Source organism: Emydura macquarii, unplaced genomic scaffold (assembly GCF_026122565.2).
Source record: "Emydura macquarii macquarii isolate MOO-44397 ecotype Brisbane River unplaced genomic scaffold, CSIRO-AGI_Emac_v2 contig_71, whole genome shotgun sequence".
Lineage (NCBI taxonomy): Eukaryota > Metazoa > Chordata > Testudines > Chelidae > Emydura > Emydura macquarii.
The window spans coordinates 174466-196590 of record NW_027130208.1 but is presented as its reverse complement, the minus strand read 5'-3'; the positions used below and the strand labels follow the sequence as shown (position 1 = coordinate 196590).

The following is a 22125-nucleotide window of genomic DNA, read 5'->3' as shown; positions in this document are numbered from 1 at the left end:
GTATAGTTTGAATGAATGGACTATAAAATGAACAGAGAACTGGCTAGAGCATAGGGCTCAACGAGTAGTGATCAATGGTTCCATGTCTAGCTGGTAGCTGGTCACAAGCGGAGTGCCCCAGGGGTCGGTCCTGGGGCCGGTTTTGTTCAACATTTTCATCAATGATCTGGAGGATGGGGTAGATTGCACACTCAGCAAGTCTGCAGATGACACTAAGCTGGGGGGAGTGGTAGATACCCTGGAAGATAGGGATAGGATACAGAAGGACCTAAACAAACTGGAGGATTGGGCCAAAAGAAATCTGATGAGGTTCAACAAGGACAAGTGCAGAGTCCTGCACTTAGGACAGAAGAATCCCATGCACAGCTACAGACTGGGGACCGACAAGCTAGGCAGCAGTTCTGCAGAAAAAGACCTGGGGGGTAACAGTGGATAAGAAGCTGGATATGAGTCAGCAGTGTGCCCTGGTTGCCAAGAAGGCTAATAGCATATTGGGCTGCATTAGTAGGAGCATTGCCAGAAGATCACGGGAAGTGATCATTCCCCTCTATTTGGCACTGGTGAGGCCGCATTTGGAGTATTGTGTCCAGTTTTGGGCCCCCCACTACAAGGATGTGGAGAAGTTAGAGTGAGTCCAGCGGAGGGCAACAAAAATGATGAGGGGTCTGGAGCACAAGACTTATGAGGAGAGGCTGAAGGAACTAGGCTTGTTCAGTCTACAGAAGAGAAGAATGAGGGGGGATTTGATAGCAGCCTTTAACTACCTGAAAGGAGGTTCCAGGGAGGATGGAGCTAGGCTGTTCTCAGTGGTGGCAGATGACAGAACAACAAATAGTGGTCTCAAGTTGCAGTGGGGGAGGTCTAGGTTGGACATTAGGAAAATGTTTTTCACTAGGAGGGTGGTGAAGCACTGGAATGGGTTACCTGGGGAGGTGGGGGAATCTCCATCTTTGGAGGTTTTTAAGCTGTGGCTTGACAAAACAATCGCTGGGATTATTTAGCTGAGGTTAGTCCTGCTCTGAGCAAGGGGTTGGACTAGATGTGACCTCCTGAGGTCCCTTCCAACTCTATGATTCTATGACGGTCCCCATCACGGCGTTTTCCAGGCAGAAGTCGAGTGGCACTGCCAAGTCCCTGGGGGGGCCATGCAGCCAATACTTCAGGAGGCCCAACAGCCACGCATTGAGGGATGTGGCAGCTCAGAGCTGAAATGGCCCCAAACCCTCCAACCTCCTCCAGCTAGAGAGTTGCCACCTGTCCGGTTTTTACCCAGACAGTTTGGTTTTTGGCTTCTGTGTCCGGGTGCCATTTAGGGTTACCAGGTGCCTGGTTTTCAGGGACCTGGCAACTCTAACATTGGCACCCGAACCAAAAGTCTGGTTACCGTTGGGGAGGTGCCAGGTCATTAACCTGTGCCAGTCCGTGCTCAGCCAAGGCTGCCTCCTACTTGCAGGCAGGCACCTTGAGACGATCCAGCAAGCGATGGAGGCAGGGCTTTGGGAGGAGAGGCGGGGCAGAGGGTGGTGCCTTAGGGATCCAGTTACCAGCAATTAGAAATGTGGCAAACCTACCAGCCACCCTGGGTAGCTGCTGCCTCTCGGGGCCTGCCCCTTCTCCTCACCCATCACCCAGCAGCTCCACTTCACCCTCTGGCGCCCGTTGGGGGAGCTGGGGAGCCAGTGCCAGCCAGAAGTCCTGCCGCAGGACTCCTCGTCACTGTCTGCTTCCCAGTCGGACGTGGAGCTGCTGGGTGCCCTGTGGGTGGGACGGGGCCTGTCCGGGACACCATGACACGCACTGTTCGGGGGGGCAGCCAAACCTGTGCATTGTGCCACCCACTATCAACATATACTGTTGGGGGGATGGAGGGGGGGAGAAGACAATGCCTCCCAAATTCACCCATGGTTGGCTGTAGACCACCTGGGACTGTGTCACGGTGCACTGGTTGGGAACCCCTAAGATAAGCAATACCCAGCTATGGGCCCCAATACCTCTGCCATGCGGAGACTCCAGGCAATAGTCAGAGGTCTAGAGCTACTTTTGTGCTCCCAGATTTGATTAAACTGATGTTTATACAGAAGTTTGATTGTTTTCTTCTTTGGCATCACTGCAGGGGACAGAGTGAAGAGTGTTTGAGTGCCCTAACTGTGCGCTATTTACCTTACCCTGTTTGAAGTGTAACCTTAACTGAATTTCCTGGAGTTAGAAAGACTCTATGGGAGAAAGATTTTTATTGGACCAACTTCTGTTGGTGATAGAGTCAAGCTTACACAGAGCTCTTCTTTAGGTTTGGGAAACTTACTCAGGCCCTGTCTACACTAGCACTTATGCCAGCAAAACTTTTGTCATTCAGGGGTGTGAAGAAAATACCCCTCTGAGCGACATAAGTTTTGCCTGCATAAGCACTTGTGTGGACAGCGCTATGTCGGCAGGAAACGCTCTCCCAATGACAGCTACTGCCACTTGTTTAGGTGGTTTTATTATGTCAATGGGAGAGCTATCGCCTACTGACATAATGCAGCTACACAAGCGCTCTTATAGCAGCATAGCTGTACTGATACAGCTGTGCTGCTTGTAAGTATTAAGTGTACACTAGCCCTCAGAGTGTCTCAGATAAATACAAGGTGGACCAGATTGTTTAGTATAAGTAGGTAACATGTATTTCAAGATATCATTCAAGGTGAAGTGGCATGTTTCCATGCCTCCAGTCATGGGGGCAGAGGGCAGGGAGGGGGGAGCAATTGGGGGAAGTTGTTAGTGGGTTACAGATTGTTGTAATAAGCCGTAAAGTCCTCAGAACAAGTGCTGTAACTTTGGGTAGGATATGCTGTATTTTTCAAACAAAGAAAGAGGTTGGGAATCCCTGCTTTAAGTGCACAATGGAACTCCAACTTAAATATGGAGCCACAGCCAGTGCCTCTATCATGTCAATCACTCTTTGAATCTTGCTAAATTCTTGGTCTCGATGGTATCATGTGGCAGTGAGTTCCACAATCTAATTATCCCTTGTGTGAAAAACTATTTCACATATTTCAATCTTATTGAATATTCCCTTTTTCTTGTATATAAAACAGAGAGGACAGAAGCTCCCAACCTACCTTCTCTCTACAATTGCCATTTTGTATATTTTTAGTACATCCCCTCTTTTTTCTCTAAATAAAGCCAAACTTTTCAATCTCTTTTCTAAGAGAGTTTTTTCCATGGCCCTAATCATTCTTATCACCATTCTCTGAATTCCCTCTAATTCTGCAATATCCTTTGTGAGCGTGTGTGAACTATACTGTGCACAGTATTCCAGCTGAGGATAAACCATCGCTTTATAGAAAGGCATTATAATATCCTTCATATTATTCTCCATCCCATTTTTTATTCATTCTAAACAAATTTTTTTAAACTGCAGCTGTACATGAAGCAGAAGTCTTCACTGAACTGTCCACAATGACACCTAGCTCCTTTTCCCAAGTCAATACCATTAATTTAGAACCCTGTGAGTTGTAAGAGTAATTCAAAATTTTCCCTTATGTGCATTACATTGCATTGATCAATCTTGAACTTTATTTGCCATCATCACATTGCCTATTCACCTAGGTTGATCAGGACCCTCTGAAGTGTGCAAGAATCTTAACTAATGTAAATAATTGTGTCATTGGCAGATTTTGCCACCACACAGCTCACACCCTTTCCAGGGCATTAATAAATTTGGGAAATAACACCAGACTAAACACTAGTACTGAACCGTGAGGCACCCCACGGTTAACCTTCTGCCATGTTAAAAATTCACCATTTATTCCTATTCTTTACCTATCTTTACCGAGTTTTTGATCAAGGATAATACTTTGTACTCATCTCTGACTATGTAACTTCTTTAGTAGCCTCTAATGACAGCCCTTGTCAAAGGCCTTTTGAAAGTCTAAATCAATTACGTGCACTAGTCTTTTATCCACTACTTTACTGACACATTCAAAGAATTGTAATGTATAAGCAAGACACAATTTTCTATTACAGAAACCATGCTGGTTAGACCCTATCATATCATGATCTTCTATTTTTAATTACTGTTTCAAACAATTTACCACATTTAGATGTAAAGCGCATTGGTCTGTAATTCCCCAGATCACGTATAGCACTTTTTAAAAAAATAGGTACATTTGCTATCCTCTAATCCCAAAGTGCAATACCGGTTTTTAATCAGAGATTGCATATTTGCACAGCTCAGCTACTTCATTCTCAAACTCCTTCTGAACTTTTGTGTGTACACCATCTAGGCCTGGCAATTTAATCGTTTTTTATCAGGTTGCCCAATTCATAGGCAGTTTTTAAAACTGCATCCAGAAATTTTTTCACCATATATAACATTAAGCATTTAAGTCAGTATGGCTGGGATGTTATGCTCCTTGGCACACAAGATGTTTCTACTCTGTCCATATGACAGATTGAGTCACATCTAAATTACCATTTTAAAAAGTTTCAAGCCTTTATAGTTGTCAAGAGCCTTTTGAATAGAACCCTGATGTTGTATTGTCTTATACCAACAGCACTACAAAAGGTATGGATTTAACTGAGTGTTGACACTGAACTCTAAAGAGAACCAGTTTTTACCAAAAGCTTAGACATGTAATTATTCATGTAAATAGCCAAAAGGAAGGAACAGCTGTGTCCAAAAAGTTCCCAGCATCATCTTTCCCTCTGTGTGATGGTGAATGCAACAGCAACTTTTCTAACAAAATCTGGTTTCTTTATAAGGAGTTCATCGGTGCACAAACTTCTCCTTGGTTTCAATGCACTGGAGGGACCATGCCTGGCACTTACTATGTAACCCTAACCAATGGGCCATAATGAAAGGTGTAATTTGTTCTCTCCACAGAATGAGGCTGAGGTTGAGGCTGAAAACAATTCTGATAGTTTTACAGCTTGTGGCAAACAGCCAGCGTCCCCTTCGTGGGTCCCACACTTCTGCCCCTTGTAGTGGGCCAGGGAGTCACCAGTCACCCAATCTCCCCAGGGAGGTACCTTGCTGGGGCTCCTCCTGCCAGCTGGGGCCAAGGGTTTCCCCCTCTCTGCTCCTGACTCCAGAGAAGCACCATCTCCTAGCCCAGGGGAAGCTTCTCCTCCAGCTGCCACAAGCCTTCTGACAGCTTCCTTCTCCTGTGCTTCCCCCTCCCTTTAGGGAAGGCAAGGTTTAAGTACACCTGGACTAGCCCTTAATTGGGTCCAGGTGTCTCTAATCGCCCTGCAATCATCTCTCCTCTGCTTGCAGGAAAAAAGGTTTTTGGCATTCTTGGACTTACATACTGGCCCTGGTATGCCTTTTTGAGGCCCTCTGGCCTGACTTTATCACAAGCCATAACACTTTATACAGTGAAAAGATTTCAGTGAGTAGAAATGTAGCAGAGAATATTTTCAGCCATAGATCTCACAAGCTGTGTGATCACAGTTCTCCATCCCATCCTTTCTGCTGCCAGTGACTTCTTGCAATGTACTTCAGTCTCCTGTCTCTGGTTCTGTGCAGTGTTCACAAGAGCTATGTAAATCCTTACAAATCCTGCAGGAGCCTCATTCATGCTTTTAATTAATGGTGACCAATAGCCTCTGCATAAGTAAGGTTGCTACCAGGATTTGATTATACGGCTTATTTTCCATACCCTCACCCTAAATCTAATTAAAAAGCCTGCATGTTTTCAGAATGTTCCAACAAACCTTCAGGGTGAAGTTGCTTTTCCTGAAAATTTTAAAGAAAGTGGAGTAAATGGCTTTTCCTTGAAGAGCTTGTACTGAAATGGTTGAGAGATGTATAATGTTTCTGTTCCCATATACTGAAAATAGAGTGTGACGCTAACTTGAAAAATGTTTCCAAAATAAACCTTGTGCAGAAATTGGTTTACAAGCAGATACAAAGTACACAATTAATGAGCATTATTCCTAAATAATGCATGAGCTGCCACCATTGAAGTTGACAGAGTTAAAACTGCCTCTGGATAAAATGTTCATTGACAGCCACTTCCACTCACACACTGACTGAATCAGGCTGGAGCTGGCACAGAAGCTTACATGCTGTTAGATACAATTTTAATGACAACCACATCCAAATACTGAATGGTGGAGGATGAGGTCTGCCGAGAAACTCACATGCCATTGGATAAACCTGTTAATAAGATACCATGTTCTTATGTGGCACATAAGACCTAAATTATACAGCCAGAACCTTGGGATACTGGACCCCCTGTAATCCATCTCTTGTCCAGTTCAATCAGACAGTATCATGTGTTGTTTGTTTTGGAAGGAGGATTTTCAAAACTGCCTGTGAGTTGGTTACTTAACTCCCCCAGGCACTTCTGAAATTCCCAGTCTTTGATTTCATTCATTCTGTGCTGCACCACTACTTCAGCATGCTGCAGATTTATTGAAAATGCATAAAGGTCTGGGTTTCAATCCCTGTAGAAGACTGTGGTGTGTATATATATCTGGCCATCAGTTATTTTAGTTTGTTAGGTAGAATGGGAAGCCTAAGGGCACACGGGGTAGTTATGTGACTTCAGGAATCATGGGGGAAGGCCAGGTACATAGCTGATGATGAACTCTGCAGGGTCTCCTGCTTCCCAGCTCACAAATATTCTCCCCCATTTCAGACCCCCGTCTGCTCTGAGCCTCCTGCTTTGCTCCTAGGCTTCCTTGAAAGCCTTCTAAACTCTGCCACAACTACTCCAGGAATGGGGCACTTTCAAAAGTGCTTTTGGACCATAAAGTCTGCAGCACCTCTTGCATGCTTTGTAACACAACACATAGAAGATAACTACGTACTTTTTACTATTCTTTAAAGGAAGTCACTACTAGATTAACATCCTACTCTACTGAAAAAGGCATGGGACTTTAGTAACCAAAAGTGGCCAAAGCCTTAGATTAAAAGAAGTCATCTCTAGCGCCATCCCGGAACACTACATCCAGAAGTGTCTCAGAGGGGAGACAACACCATTTCTTGAACAATGTAGGTTTTCCTTAGCAGTATCCCTTTCAAGAACAGATTAGGTTCATTCCAGTTTAGCTTGTGAGTGATGATGATATCACAGTACAAGCAAATACAGCTAGTATACCTGTTTGAATCAGGGTTTTCAAGCCATTTCAGACTATCAACTCATATTCCTTTATCATGCAGTGAATTTGTCCCATCCTTCTGTTGCTATAGAAATTAAAGTGATGCCCAAAAAGAGGATTACATACATCTTACAGAATCCAAAAGAAAGAGGAGGGGGACAGCTATTCTTCAAACACAAAATCTTCCAGCATTAATGATTTATGGGGAAAGAAAGAATTGCTGCCACAGAGACTTTCTTTTGCTTTAATTATCTCTTTGTTCCTGTTTTCCTTAACATGAATCCTCTGTAATGTAAACTGTGTTCTTCATATCTGCCTGGGATTCAAAAGAGCAGGCACATAACTCACACCCCACTGTACAGAACAGATTCAGCAAAATCATTAAAAACTACAATTCAAGACATTGTAACTAGGGGTTTCAAGAATCAATGTTTCCACAGCATGAATCCAATCTTGGAGGCTGGCCTCTCCATATGCCTCCCACATGGCAGGATGTAACCCATTTCTTTCAGTTCTCTCTGCTGGAAAACCTGCTGAGGAAATGGAAGAGCAGAGGGCACCTCACAAGCAGAGGTAGGAAGGCATGAGAGGCTGAGTTTAAATGGAAAGTGTCAGTTGTTCCCACATCACATTCTAATGGTAGTGTGGGAGCTATACACTGCTCCTCCAGGCTCCTTTAAGATACTAGCTGCTACAGACCCATGGGCTGGAGATGGCAGTCAGCCCACAACATACTTAATAATAAATCTCTGCAATGGGAAGTTTAAACTGGAAATGCAGACAGAGTCCCATGGCATGAAAGCGCCACTACAGACCCACCACCACACATCTGTCCTGACTCTCTTTTCCAGGAAGGCCCCTTTACACCAATCTGCCACTGTCAAGAAGCCTTGGAAAGGCCGTAAACTCAGTTACACTCATTTTTAGGCCCATTTACACTGCCAGAGTGGTGTAAAACAGACAGTGTAAACAGAAATCAGACCCAGGAGAGCCACTTACCGCTGGCAACTGGACACAGTTGGAACTGACATCGTATTCGATATATGCCACTTCTGTCCCCTCCTCTGATTTCCCATCCTTCGTGTAACAAACATCCCTTGTCCAAGTGGTCAGGCGGTCCACCTCTTCCATTGTATAGACACAGAGTGCAGACTCCTCGCTCAGTTTGCCAGATGAAGCCTGCCAGGCAGAAAAGGCAGTAAACAGCACTTCTCCTTGGGTGCTGAGTCTCCCTCTTGCCAGATCACTGCCTGGCTGCGTGACATAGGCAGCCTGCAGTATGCTGTATGTTTTCTCTTTCCCCCTGCAGAGCAGTGGTAATTCTACATAGGAGTAATAGTGAGAGTCATCCAGGCAGATCCGTGAGATATAGGTCTTGTACTCCCGTGACTGGGACTTGAGATCCCGGCGATAAAACAGGAAGTAAACGCTGGAGCGGTGGGTAAAGGATTTGATGAAATGGTGGTTGTACTCGGAGAGCCGACCCACAGCCAGCTTAGCTGTTTCCTCATAGGAGAAGATGGAGTGAGAGTCTGCCCCTTGCACATTACCCCCATGGGCCCTAAGATTCCGGGTGGTGATCGGAGGGATACCCCCTCCAACCCCTCTGCTGGTATACCCTCGTCCCACAAACAGCAGGGGCACATCATCTTTTGAGTGGCCTACTAGTCCCACTGTCGTGATATTTGGGTCATTTGCTGCCACATACTGAGTATCTCCAGGGCTCTCCGGTCGGAAGAGAACATGGCCAATGGATGCGAGGCTCCTTTTTTCACAGATCCCCTGGTGCACACTGCCACACACAATGAGCTCCTCCTGCACAGAGTTCACCAGTAACAGCTTATTGTGATTGTCAGTGTAGTGTGCCTGGGGACATTCCAGCTTTGAGACAGGGGGGAGGCAATCTTTGCTGTCCAAAACTGGCCCAGTTTGAACTGCGCTCTCCATCATCAGATCTGATGTCAGTTGGAAAAGAAAGTTGGTGGCCCCCAGATAAAGGGTCCCAGACCCAGAGTCCATAGTCAGGTGAAGGAATTTTGTGGTATTGTGGGAAAAGGTGACATATTGCAGTCCTCTTGGAATTACTGCCCCGAGGAAACAGACAACAGGAAGAAGGAAAGTTCCCAGAGACATGGTAAAAATTCTGCAAGAGAGAGAAAGCTGTTACCTTTTGGAGCCAGGAGTGAAGTTTACACAAATCACATTCCTTCAAACATCTTACTTTTATTATGAGAACAGGTGGGTGAAGAGAACAGTGGCTAAATCTGGAGACCAAAGAGCCAGAGATATAACAACAAATGAGGAATTCTTAAAGACTATCAAAAGCAGGAAGCCCACGGAAGCATTAAAGGCTTTGTTTGTCCACCAGGGTATTAAGGTGAAAAGCACAGAATAAAATAAGATTGCTGAGAGGCTGGAGTATTACAGATATTCCTAGACACTTCTACCAGATGATTTCATTTGTTGGTGGAGATCCCCATCACCAAGACTTTCATACCAGGCCCAGAACTTGGATTGGGTATCTGAGAAACACAGAATCAATATTCATGTTTCCTCCAAAGCATAGATCATCTGAGCCAGCAATGCCACCTCAAGCAGAAGATCCTATTTATACTGTAAAAAGTAGCATGTCAGGGAGTTGGGCCAAATTCAGAAATCCCCCACAATAGCTAAAACACAGTATATCCTTGCAGTAGAGACGGAAGTGAGCCTGGTTTAACCACGCTTCTGAACTGTACTACAGACATGAGCTTTAGTAGAGTTGTGTATTATGAGTTCTCTAGGACAAGGACCACGTTTATGGAGAACCTACTACATTATGGGACTCAAAAGCAATATTTAACGATGATAATATACCATGGTTTAGGAAAAAATACAGCTCACTTCTGGCTACACTGCAGGACAGAAATATATTTTAAAGGGGGTTTTATGTTTGTTTGCTTTTTTACAGTGTAGGTGAATCTCAGTTTAAAGAATCAAAGCAAAACTGTCAGTGTTCAGAGAAATCGTATTGTTTTCTGCATCCTACTTCTTCCCTCTCTTCCCATACCTCCAACCCTGATTTCAAGTTCTCTACCCCAGATTTTTGACTCCATGTATTAGCATTTCAGATTGCATATCAATGTCACTTGAAAGTCTCACAAGGATAGTGCCTGTTTTGGGTTTTTCATTCAGACTCATACAAAACAGAACTTGACATTGTTCCTATTACACATCCTCTAGTTTAAAAAACATACATTTCCCTCAGCTCCATTCATACCCTATTAGAAAACAACTGCAGCAATCAATAGTGAGCCTCAGCACTAGTCCAATAAAAGGAACAAAATAAGTCAGACTTCTCTCTTATTGACCATTTCACAGACTAACACTATTCTGCATCCATTGCTATAGTATGAACTGTCAGAGTGGTCTCAGCTGTACCAGCAGAACCCCAGGGACAGGCATCAGAGATCAGACAGCTCTTGTTTCCTTAGGCCCTTTGAAATATCCCCCAGTAGGCTCACGCTTCCCCATCCCTGATTCATCTTACTCCAACACTAGTTAATTGCCATGACAAATGTTATCAAAATGTAAATCTGAAACAGACCCCTCCAGTCTGTGTGAGGGGACAGGTTAGTTCGTCCAGGCCAGAGGATTACATTGTGTTTGGGTTTGATTCTCTGTGCCTATTTCTCGTTGCATCCTTTGGAAACAAAGGCTGCTAGCTGCTTTTCAGAAAGATGGCTACTTTATTCAGTGCTGAACACAATCAGAGGCCTTCTGGAGAGACTGCACTGGATAGTAACTCAATCCTCATTTCTTAAGACTATTAAATTCTCTAAGAACAGCATATCAAATTGTAATTTACTGACATCTCTAACTCTGTGAATCTCTGAGTAGCAGCAGCTCTCTCCTCATTTCCTGCATAATTCTATCCAGGCAGCAACTAAGCCAGCATGGAAATGCAGAACCTTTATTTTGGGAGACACTGCAGGCCCCCATTTGTTCTCAGCACTCTGCAAGCACCTCCATCTCAACTCAAAAGGCAATTTAAACAAGTCGGTCAGTCCTAAAGAGCAGCAGCCAAGAGTGGGCAGACAGGAAGCCTCCTTCAGAGGAACTGTTCCTCTCTTCAGAATCCCTGGACTAGTCATTCTCTGGCAAAGCCACAGCTTCTTCCTCATGGAAAGCTATCACCTCCCATCACCATTTGTTACCTGTTGGAAACAACCAGCAGGCTCCATATGCTATCCTGGCACCTCTTAGAAACTATTATCTTGCTTTCCAAAATCTTAGCTTTCATTAAAAACCAACAGACAAACCCTTCAGCTGTTATAGTTGCAAAGAAAACCTCATAACTGTGACCCAAATGTGTAATCGATGCAATGTCTGGAGCAATACCTCTGCAAGGTGTGATCTACTCCATTCATTTAATCGAAGTGTAAACTCAGTTCCCTAGGGATGAGCATATAAATGTCAACCTTATTAATAATTTCATTCCTTATGCAAAAAAGGAGAGGGCGAGTCACAGATCTGTACAGAATCAGATTACTGCCAGTAGCACCTCACTTTGGTGCCACAAAGGATGGTGCTTGCTGGATGCCACCATGGATTTTCTTCTCCCTCAACAAAGTAGCCAAGCCCAAGTGGCCTAGCAGAAGCCATGAATGTACTGAACCCCCACTGAAGCCATGAGTATATTGAAGCCCAGGTGCCCATTTGACCTCAGAGAGCACATATGGTTGTATTTTGACTGCCCTTACAATCTACTGTGAGCAATGTCTCATTCTGACAACTCACATGAGTGGAGCTCATTTTGTGGGAAGAATCTGGAAGAATACTGACACCTTCACCCTTCTCCCCCCCAACCTGACCTCTGCTTGATCTTAGTGCTGAGCTCAAAGTGCTGCTGTTCATCAAGGAGCAACAGGACTGTATCTAATTTAGATCGTAAACTCCTTGGCACAGGAACTGTCTCCCATCTTGGCACCCAGCACACCGACAGGGTACAGAAAATAATAGTTATTGTAACAATGACAAGTGGAAAAGCCAGGTTCTAACTCTGGCTCTGCCACTAACTTGGCACATCAACCTTTAACCTTTCTGCTATTCCCATCCTCACTTGTAAAATGGCAGTATCACTGACTGCCACAAAGGTGCAGTAGTGAGGATTAGTCTGTGAAACTCTGTGGATGGACAGTGTTACAGATACTATCCACTATTAATTATAGACTTGATGAAGCTCTGAAAATATTCTATGTGCTAGTTGTAGGAAAGTAGACAGCATTACCAGGACGGACACACACGGCTGGCACCCTGCCCTCAGCGCCACACACACTGATTCACATCACACCAGCACTGGCTACATTTAGGTTACACACACAGAGGGGCTTTTAGTCTTCATGGACACTTAGAATTCTCTGCTCCCAGTGCTTCTGACAGAAACTGCCTCGCTAGCAGTCACAAATACCACTGGACTCGCCTCAAGTTCTCTCTCTAGTATGTCGGGAGAGAATCGACTGAAGGATTTTATTGAAGTGCCTGTCATGGAGGGACATTTAAATCTGTTAAGAGGTATTTATTAAAGCCAGTAAGCAAGTTGTTAGGGGACTTTTACATAATGTCAATGTCATAATATCAAACTACTAAAGCAGCCAAAGCAGGGGAGGAGATGCTGCCATTTACACAACATTAAGAAATTTAAGTTAGTATATTGTGACAGGGTCAGGCCAGACGGCTACAAGAGAGTGGTCCTACTGGGTACCAGGTTAACAAAAAGCCCCTCCCCCAGCCTAAGAAGAGGAGCTACTGGGCCCAGACTCAACTAATTACAGGGGACAACAAATGAAAAAACCAGGAATAGTCGTGAAGGTCAAAGTGTCAAAAGTAGGGAACCTGATGGGGACACCAAGCAGAGAACCCCGGACAGCGCCCACTGCTCCTCAAAGGTGTCTAAGGAGCCAGCAGACATGGCTCAGAGGAACTCTGCCCAGATACGTGATCGGATGGAGGAACAGAAATAGGCCGCACAATCACAGAGCACCTCCTCAGCCCACATTCTCTCCCTGGTGTTATAAATGGCCACGCTGGCCAATACTAGGAGGGGGCTGACCAGGTGGTCCCGCAACTTTGTGGGGACGACCCTGAGCTTGGGGATCCACCCAGTCCGCCTATTCGTAGTTCAGGAGGTCTCTGATCTTGGTGACACCTGCCAGGACCAGCCTCTGGGGCACTGGGAGTGACTCCACCACTTGCATACCAATTGTGTAGCAGGGGCTCCGTGAGGAGATCCGCCCCCTCGGCAGCTGCCATGGACCTGGTTGCCAAGACCAGCCTCCAGGTCCAGAGGTAGAAGACCGGCAGCTTGCGGAAGACCCCTCGGGTGGCGATAAAAGAGCTGCGAGTCATATCGGAGCCCTCGGAGACGGCAGATGAAGGTGTGAGCCAGTGTGCTCCATGCCAGACTACCTGCACTATAAAGGAATATCTGCAAGGCCTGAAGGCGGAAGGTATGGACCTGGCTGCAGACGCAGATTAGGCCCTGCCCCACTTCTTCCAGGGAGACTCGGGATCCCTGCAGAGACCCAGTGCAGTCCTGGCCAAAAGAACTCCAGAATGAGCTTCTGGAGGTAGGCCAGGAAACTTGGGGTAGGGACCAGGGCATTGAGCCGGTGCCAGAGCATGGAAAAGACCAGCTGGTTGAGCTCCAGTGCCTTCCCCCACAGGGAGAGGCACCGGAGAAGTCCTGTCCACCTGCATAGCTGCTCAGACACCCTGCCCTCTAAATCCTGCCAGTTCTCCGGTGGAGAAGGATGAGTGGTGGAAAGGTACACGCCCAGATAGAGCAGTGGACCTGCGCTCCACTTGATGGCCTGAAGTGCGGGTGGGAGGGAGATCACCTGCCACCCAGCCCCGACCATCAGGCCAGAGCTCTTGACCCAGATGACCTGGGTGGAGGCAGCTCCCGAGTAGACAGCCTGGCATGCCTTCACCCACACCAGGTCACCTGGGTCCTGGACCACGAGAGGCATATCACTGGCGTACACTGACAGCACCACCCGCGACTCCAGCTCGCGGAGCACCAACCCCGTCAACCTCTTGCGGAGGAGACAGAGGAGGGGCTCGATGGCCAGAGTGGCCAGACAGCTGGCCTGACAGCAGACAGCCCTGATGCATCCCGCGCCCAAAGCTGACCAGTTCGGTCAGGGTCCAGTTGAGCCTGACCAAGCACTATGCAGAAGCATACAGCACCTGGAGAAAACCCACAAACAGGGGCCCAAAGCCAAATGCCTATAGAGTGCCCAGGAAATACCCATGGTCTACCCTGTCAAATGCCTTCTCCTCATCCAGGGACAGGAGGGCGAACGACAGACCATCCCTACACCCAAGCTCAAGGAGGTCCCAGACCAGGTAAACATTGTTAAAGATGGCACGGCCTGGGATGGTGTAGGCTGCCGGTGTCTGATAACGGGAGATGGTAGGTAACTTGTCAGTGGTTGCTGGTCCGGTCACCACCAGAAGGGATGGAGGGGTTGGGTTGTAGGGGGGGCAGAGGCATCCAAGGGGGCCCCACTCTCGAGCACACTCATCGTTCAGGAAGGGGATAGGAACCGGTGTGGGAAACAAAGGGAGCGGGAGGGAAGGCTAACCACTCCTCCCCGCTAGGCTGCAAGTAGTGGAGGACGGTGCTGACTAGGAGGAACACAGGGGTGCATGCTAGGCAAGGGAACTGGAGAACACGCTCACCAGCAGAATATGGAATACCGGCTCCTATAGCTGTACTGGGGAAGGTAGGGGCTAAAGCAACATCAGGGAGTGCAGTGAACCGGGGGTCAACTAAAGGAGAGCGGTCACAAGTGCTGGGGGGGGTGGTTATGGCGCATGGAGTGAATGGGACTGGGTGAAGGGCAGACAGCAAAGGGCAAGGAAAAAGGGGACGGGGGACACAGGCCAGGGATGGGGCAGGGCGGGGGGAGCTCAAAAAAACAAACTGCAAGGGCTAGGGTGGGGCAAGCAACAAAACTAACACCAAGGGTTTAGGGCGGGGCAAACAAACTAACCAGAAGAAACCCGCAAGGAAGCCAAACAAAAAATATATGGGATATTCAGATTCTGCCAAATTTAGGCTTTCACTTTTTAAAAAAGTGTCTAGTCCTCCTAGTTGTGAAGTAAACCTCACAAATGTATACCAAGTCTAAAGTGAGGCAGCAGTGTTTCCCTGACTCTGCGAAGAGCCAGAAACAGCAGCTCAGAGATGCATGAGCTCCACTGCAGAGCACTGTTTTAACAAGCTGTTAACTCTAAAAGCTGACAATGTCAAAAATTCAATATCAACTTCAATTTCAGAAGATGGAATGAGGAAGGGGTGCGAACGGAAGCACCAACAGGGAGAGGCCGAACACCTGGCGGGAGCACTCTAAGCAACCAGAAAAGGAACAGAGGTGCAGCTAGTCCTGTAACTGTGGCAAGGAGGTTACTATATATAGTCCTAAATGTTCTGCCTACCACACAGACCATAATTAAAAATGGAAATCAGCCTTCTCCACTTAATGTCTTTAACATTCTGCTCAGGACATAGCCCTGAGCCATAATCTCCAGCGTCCGAGGCATTTTTTTTCTTGCTTTTCAGGGGTGAGCGGTTTGAAGATATTCCCCAGTGAAAGGGCTTGAAAGTGAACAATTAAAGCAGTGGTTTGAGAAGGTACTGGCTGATGTGAAGACTTTCTCTGGTACAGCTTACGGCAAGATGGCAGATTTGAGAAGTCTGGACCTCTAAGAAACAGGGAAAAGATTGGTATATTTATGTTCTGTGAACTGGCTCCACTTCATCCCCAGAATTATGGCCATGTATTGACTGGAGTGCCCATAGCTGTTTGTGTGATTATTAGGTGAATTTGCAGCTGTTATGTACAGGATTGTGCACACTGACTGCAGCTGGGTTTGGGTGATTATTGTACTGACCTGGAAATTTGTTTATAGTTCCTTACTCAGCTGAAAATTGAGAAAAATCATGGGGTATACTTTGATTCAATTCCCCAAGTTGTATCTCACGTTTTTTGGAATGTAGTGATGGGAGTCATTGATTTTCTCTTCTTCTTTGTCTTTACTTATGACCATCACAAGCCTTTGAGGAGAGGGATGACCTATTTTTAAATCTACAAGTTTCATCACAGTTTACAGAAGCAGAAATGCTGGTAAATCTACAGAGGACTCAAACTGTCTTCTCTGTGTGATAGCCAAGGATTCAGGTTTACTCACGGCTCTTGTGGTCCCATTAAAATCATTCTCAATGCAATTGCCATGATTTAAAGATTTTTTTAAATATTCAATGTGTATTAATTGATTCTGGTCAAAAAGAAAATGTACTGATCAGATCTCTGCACATTTCCTCTCTCTGACGCTTCCCAAATGTTCAGTGTTGAACGACACTTCTGGGTTTAATTTTTTTAAATCTGTATTGCAACAGAAGGGGTGGAGTATTAGTCAATTCTGATAAGGAGCCTTTATCTGCTGTTATTTAGTGTATAGAACTTGATGTGAAACCAATTTATCTACTTTGTTTTATTGTATTTTCCAAATAACAGTCTCCTATTTTGTAACATTCATTGTTTTCTTACCCCTGAACCTAAGTGTGATTTTTAACTCCTTGAAGGACTTTCTTCCTATTGGCCAAAGTAACAGAGCCACTACGAATTTCCATCAGATTAATCCTGTTGTATCTACACACAGATTATTTCAATCCTTTTAGATTATCTCCCTAAATACTGTGGTCCTGCACTCTTGAACATGAAGAATGAAGATGTTACAGTTTACAGGCTTGATTTCATACTCTGTAGTAATCTCAGTGAAATTATATATGGAGAGTGAATGCCCCAATCACTAACATCCACAGCTTTCTTTCTAGTATTAGAAGCATTTATATAGCACTGATACTCTAGAACCAGCCCCAAGGAGGTGTATTAAGAAGTCTTATAAATTAACTGCATTATCCTTGGGCTCTAATAAATTCAGTCCTTTCAGCAGTTGTTCTCAGTGTTCTGCACTGAGGCTCTGAAGGGAGTTCTAATTTTCAGTACCTCATGCCCCCAACAAGACTTGCCTCTTTCCCCAACAGAATGTGATCCTTCCCACATGTCTGCAGAGCATTAACACACAAAGTTTTCTGAGATGGCTGATGCCCTTTCGCTTCTGCTGGTGCCAGTCCAACCTCCCATCTGATCTCACTGATGACTTCCATGTCAGCTCCATTTCAGACTGTGTTTAAAACAGTCATGAAGAGCTGGCACAAGGGGAGATAAACAAAACAAGGTTACTTACCGGAACAGTAACATTCTTCGAGATGTGTTGTGCACATATAAAGTCCACTATAGGTGTATTTGTGCCCAGTGTACTTGAGTTAGAGATTTTTGCCAGCAGTACCATTAGCAGTACCATGTAATCCTGTTCTCCTCATGCTCTCAGGCAAGGACATAAATGGGGCATGTTCGCTGCCTCCCTCTCCATTCCTTGGCACTGCTTCAAGAAATGTGCTAAGTAGTGGGGTAGGTGAGACGGTCATGGACTGTATATGTGCACAAGGCATCTCAAAGAAAAACAGTTATCCTAAGGTAAGCGCTTTTTTCCCTCCTTTGAGTGATTGTGCATATTTACATTCCACTGTAGGTGACTTGTCAGCAGTTCCCTTACAAGAGGAGGGACGTCAGATTATCTGAACAGAGACTGTAACACTGACTTCCCAAAGATGGCATCATCTCAAGAGGCACGAATAATGGCATGAATTGAAAAGTATGCACAGATGACCATGTCACTGCCTTGCACATATCAGTTATTGAAACATTGCTCAGGAAAGCTGATATGGTGGACTGAGCTCTGGCTGAGTGGATGGAGAAGAGTCTTTAGGACGATCACAACAGAGTGAACTTGTGTCTGAAGATGACCAAGATGGGCCTCCCAGTCTTTGGTAGACGCATCTGTTACCAGAGTCAGTTGGTTCTGGGGACAGAAACAGAACAGCCTTGCACATATTTTGTGGATCAAACCACCAATCCAGAGATTGAAGCATATATGCAGATTTGTATGTCCAGAGGATGCCTGGAAGGATGATATACAGAATGAAGCCAGGCATACAGACAGCAAAGGTGAAGCCAGGCAGACATGTGCTGTTGCCATTGGGTTAGACCTGAAGCTGTTGAAAGGGTGACTATAGATCAGTTCTCAACCTATTTAACCATTCTGGGCTGCATATGTAGCTTTCTATGTGTTATGTGGGCCACATCCACACTATATATATACTACCTGCATACGTAGGAGCGTTGCCAGCAGATTGAGGGAAGTGATTATTATTCCCCTCTATTCGGCACTGGTGAGGCCACATTTGGAGTACTGTGTCCAGTTTTGGGCCCCCCACTACAGGAAGGATGTGGACAAATTGGAGAGTCCAACAGAGGGCAAGGAAAATGATTAGGGGGCTGGAGCACATGACTTATGAGGAGAGGCTGAGGGAACTAGGCTTGTTTAGTCTGCAGAAGGGAAGAGTGAGGGGGGATTTGATAGCGGCCTTCAACTACCTGAAAGGGGGTTCCAGGGAGGATGGAGCTAGGCTATTCTCAGTGGTGGCAGATGACAAAACAACAAATAGTGGTCTCAAGTTGCAGTGGCGGAGGTCAAGGTTGGTGTAAGCGCATTGGCTCCGTGGGAGGCCACAGCAGCTTCCTACAGACAGGGGAATAGCTCGCGCTTGGCGAGTGAGTAGTCTTAGCAATCCACGTACCCAGTCTACCGCTCAGGCCCCCAATCTGGGCGAGCGAACAAGGAGTCAGTTGCTCCAACCCTTAGGCAGGGTGAGCAGCAGTTGATCGTGCAGGCCCTCAGTCAGGGCGAGCGAGCAAGGAGTCAGTTGCTCCAACCCTTAGGCAGGGTGAGCAGCAAGCAAGGCAACAGCTTCAGGAGCAGTCAGGAGAGAGATTCTCCTGAGGGTGGCTAGGGAAAAGGGGAAGGGGAAAGGGACGCAGGCCCACCCGTCTCCACTGCGTCCCAGCCCAGGGCCCTAGTAGTGGCAGAAGCGGCTGCCACTGTGTCAGCGAGGCTCCCACCACAACACACCAACTATATTGCGGCTTCAGCCACAGGCAGTGGCTGTCCCTAGGCTACTTCCTCCCCACTGACCCCAGTACCTGCCTCCTCCGTGCTGCGAGGATAGTCCGCCTGGGGTAGCGCCATCAGTCCCTCTTCATCGACCGGGGGTAGGGCGGGGAGTTCCTCTTCAGGGGGCAGCTCCTCAAGGTCGTTGTAGGTTGGGAGAGGCTCGGCCTCTGGCAGCTCCTCCACGTCCTGCCCCACCTCAGGGAGGGGCTCGGCGGCCAGCAGTTCCTCCAGATCCGGCCTGGCCTCTGGGGGTACCCGCCACTCGGGCTGCTCCGGGGTCTCGGCCCAGTCCGGTGGTTCCGGAGCACGGGCCCAGGCTCGAGGTCGGGGTAGCTCGGCTCAGTCGTCCTGGCTGGGTTGCCTGGTCCAACTCCGCGAAGGCCCTATCCAGTCCCCAGGTTGGGACCAGGGGTTGGGCCCAGGTTGGGCCGGGGTTCGGCGGCGGCTCGGCTCTGGCCGAGGCCTCTGCTGGCAGGGCCACACGTCTGTCTCTGGCAGCAGTCCGGGGCCTACTGAGCTCAGGGGCCTCGCTTTTATACTTCCCCTTCCTGTCGGGGCTCCGCCCCGCTGCTGCCGATTGGACTGGCTGGGTGGTCCTATCATGGCCGGGGTCTCTTGTTGCCGGGCAAACTCCGTGGCAGGGCGTGAGGTGGTCCAATCAGGCCGCTCGCACCCTTCTTCGGGCTCTGTCTCCGGGGGAGGCCACAGCGGCTTCCTACAGTTGGATATTAGGAAAAACTTTTTCACTAGAAGATTGGTGAAGCCCTTGAAAGGGTTACCTAAGGAGGTGGTGGAATTTCCATCCTTAGCAGTTTCTAAGATGCGGCTTGACAAAGCCCTGGCTGGAATGATTTAGTTGGGTTTGGTCCTGTTTTGAGCAGGGGGTTGGACTAGATAACCTCCTGAGGTCCTTTCCAATTCTAATATTCTATGATACCTGTACAGTCCTGAGATGGTCACATGGGCCACAAGTGGCCTGCAGGCTGCGGGTTGAGAACCACTGCTATAGACTGATACGTCTCCTTTGGGAGATAAGCCATGGATTTTCTGACACTGAGGTCTGCACTCCTATGAAACTCACGTGTTGAGCAGGTTGTAACTGTGACTTATCCAAATTTAGTTTCAGGCCAAGACAAGAGAACATTTATCTTATGACAAGGACACTGTTCTGGACCTGCTGCACAAACTAACCAATTGTCCAGTTAAAGAAATATTTGACTGCCCAAATGACGAAGGTGGGCAGCTACCTCCATCATGTACTTGATGAAAACCCTTGGGGCTACAACTAGACCAAAAGGGAAGCATTTTATACTGGTAGTGACTGATGCCAACCACAGATTAAAGATGCATCCCTCCCACAGGAATTACCACCATGTGGAAGTATGGGTCCTATAAATTGAGGGCAACATACCAATCTCCAGGGAAGGAACAACAGACATGAGGGTGATCATCCTGAACTTGATCTTTCTGATGAAATAGTTTGGCTTAATTAAAGCTAGATGGAAGCCCCCACATTTCTTCAGAGCCAGAAAATACTGGGAATAGGAGGCTTTTTCTCTGTACTGGTAAGGAACTTCCTCTATTGCTCCTAATTTTAGAAGAGACCATAACCTTTGAAGAACACTGTCTTGTGAGGGGGTCTCTGAAAAGGGACCAGGAAGTTGGAGTCGGAAAAGGAAGAGAAGTTAATTGGATTACATATGCCTCATTTACTGTGCTGACTTGTCCACTTGTCCAACAGGATATTTTTCCAAGTATGGTATAAAATGGACAGGCGTGATCCAAAGGAGATATTGCCTGTCCTCAATCCAAGGATATTCTGTCCTCAATCAAAAAGTCAAAATGTCTGCTTCAAGGTCACAGACATCTGGTGAGAAGAGCCTATAACAGAAGAAGATGGTTGGTGAAGTCAGGGAGGTCATGACCTCTTCTTAAAGGCATAATGAGGTCTCTGATGGAAGGAGGGTCTAAAATAACACTGTGGCTTAAACTGCTTCCTTCTCGTATCTGGAGTGTAAATTCTTACAGAACAGAGTGTTGCACGAGTGTCTTAACCTGTGCACAGCCTCATCCATTTTTTCAGAAAACAGTTTAGATCCTCCAAATGCTAAGTCTTCTATTGTAGCCTGCAGCTCCTTTGGAATGCCAGAAGCCTGAAGGAAGAATGCCATATGGAGACTGCCATGGCCACAGACTGCAAGGTGGTATCAGCTGCATCTACTGCCGCCTGAAGGGATGTTTAAGTTGTAAGGTGGCCCTCAGAAACCAAAACTAGAAACTGGACCCTAAATTCCTCTTGCGATTTATAAGCAAACTTAAAAATACTGTAGGAGAGAAATGACAAGGTTACTTGCCAGTAACTGTTGTCCTTCGAGATGTGTTGCTCATATTCATTCCAATATAGGTGAGTGTGCGCCCTCTGTACAAGTCTCCGGAAGCTTTTCTGCCCCTAGCAACCCCCGCAGGTCGGCTCCTGCGCCCCCTAGAGTACCACACTCATATCGCGGTATATAGGGCACCGCCGACCCCGTGGCCCTTAGTCCCTTCTTTCTGCTGACTCCGACAGCGGGGACGGAGGGTGGGTTTGGAATGAATATGAGCAACACATCTCGAAGAACAACAGTTACTGGCAAGTAACCTTATCTTCTCTCTTCGAGTGATTGCTCATATGCATTCCAATATAGGTGATTAAATAGCCATACCTTGGAGGTGAGTAGGAGTCACTGGCGAGTAGCCCTTCTCAACATGGCTCTGCCGACGCCCGTGTCCTCTGTCGCCCGTTGCACGATGGCGTAGTGAGATGTGAAGGTGTGGACCGACGACCAGGTCGCTGCCTTGCAGATGTCCTGCAGGGGCACACGCTCCAGGAAGGCCGCCGATGAGGCCTGGGCTCCGGTTGAGTGTGCCGTCACG

The 22125-nt window shown here is 46.9% G+C and overlaps 1 protein-coding gene across 2 annotated transcripts in view; it reads right to left on the bottom strand.

The window, feature by feature from the left end:
• Nucleotides 1-22125, bottom strand: part of PLXNB1 (plexin B1) — a 198222-nt gene that overhangs the window by 98085 nt on the left and 78012 nt on the right. The window contains exon 3 of one of the 2 annotated variants that reach the window (XM_067540464.1): nucleotides 8089-9232. In XM_067540464.1, the coding sequence (XP_067396565.1) occupies nucleotides 8089-9222 (1134 nt within the window). In that variant the 5' untranslated portion in view covers nucleotides 9223-9232. Of the gene's footprint in view, nucleotides 1-8088; nucleotides 9233-22125 lie in introns of those variants that run through there. The other variant, XM_067540454.1, reaches the window with a different exon arrangement.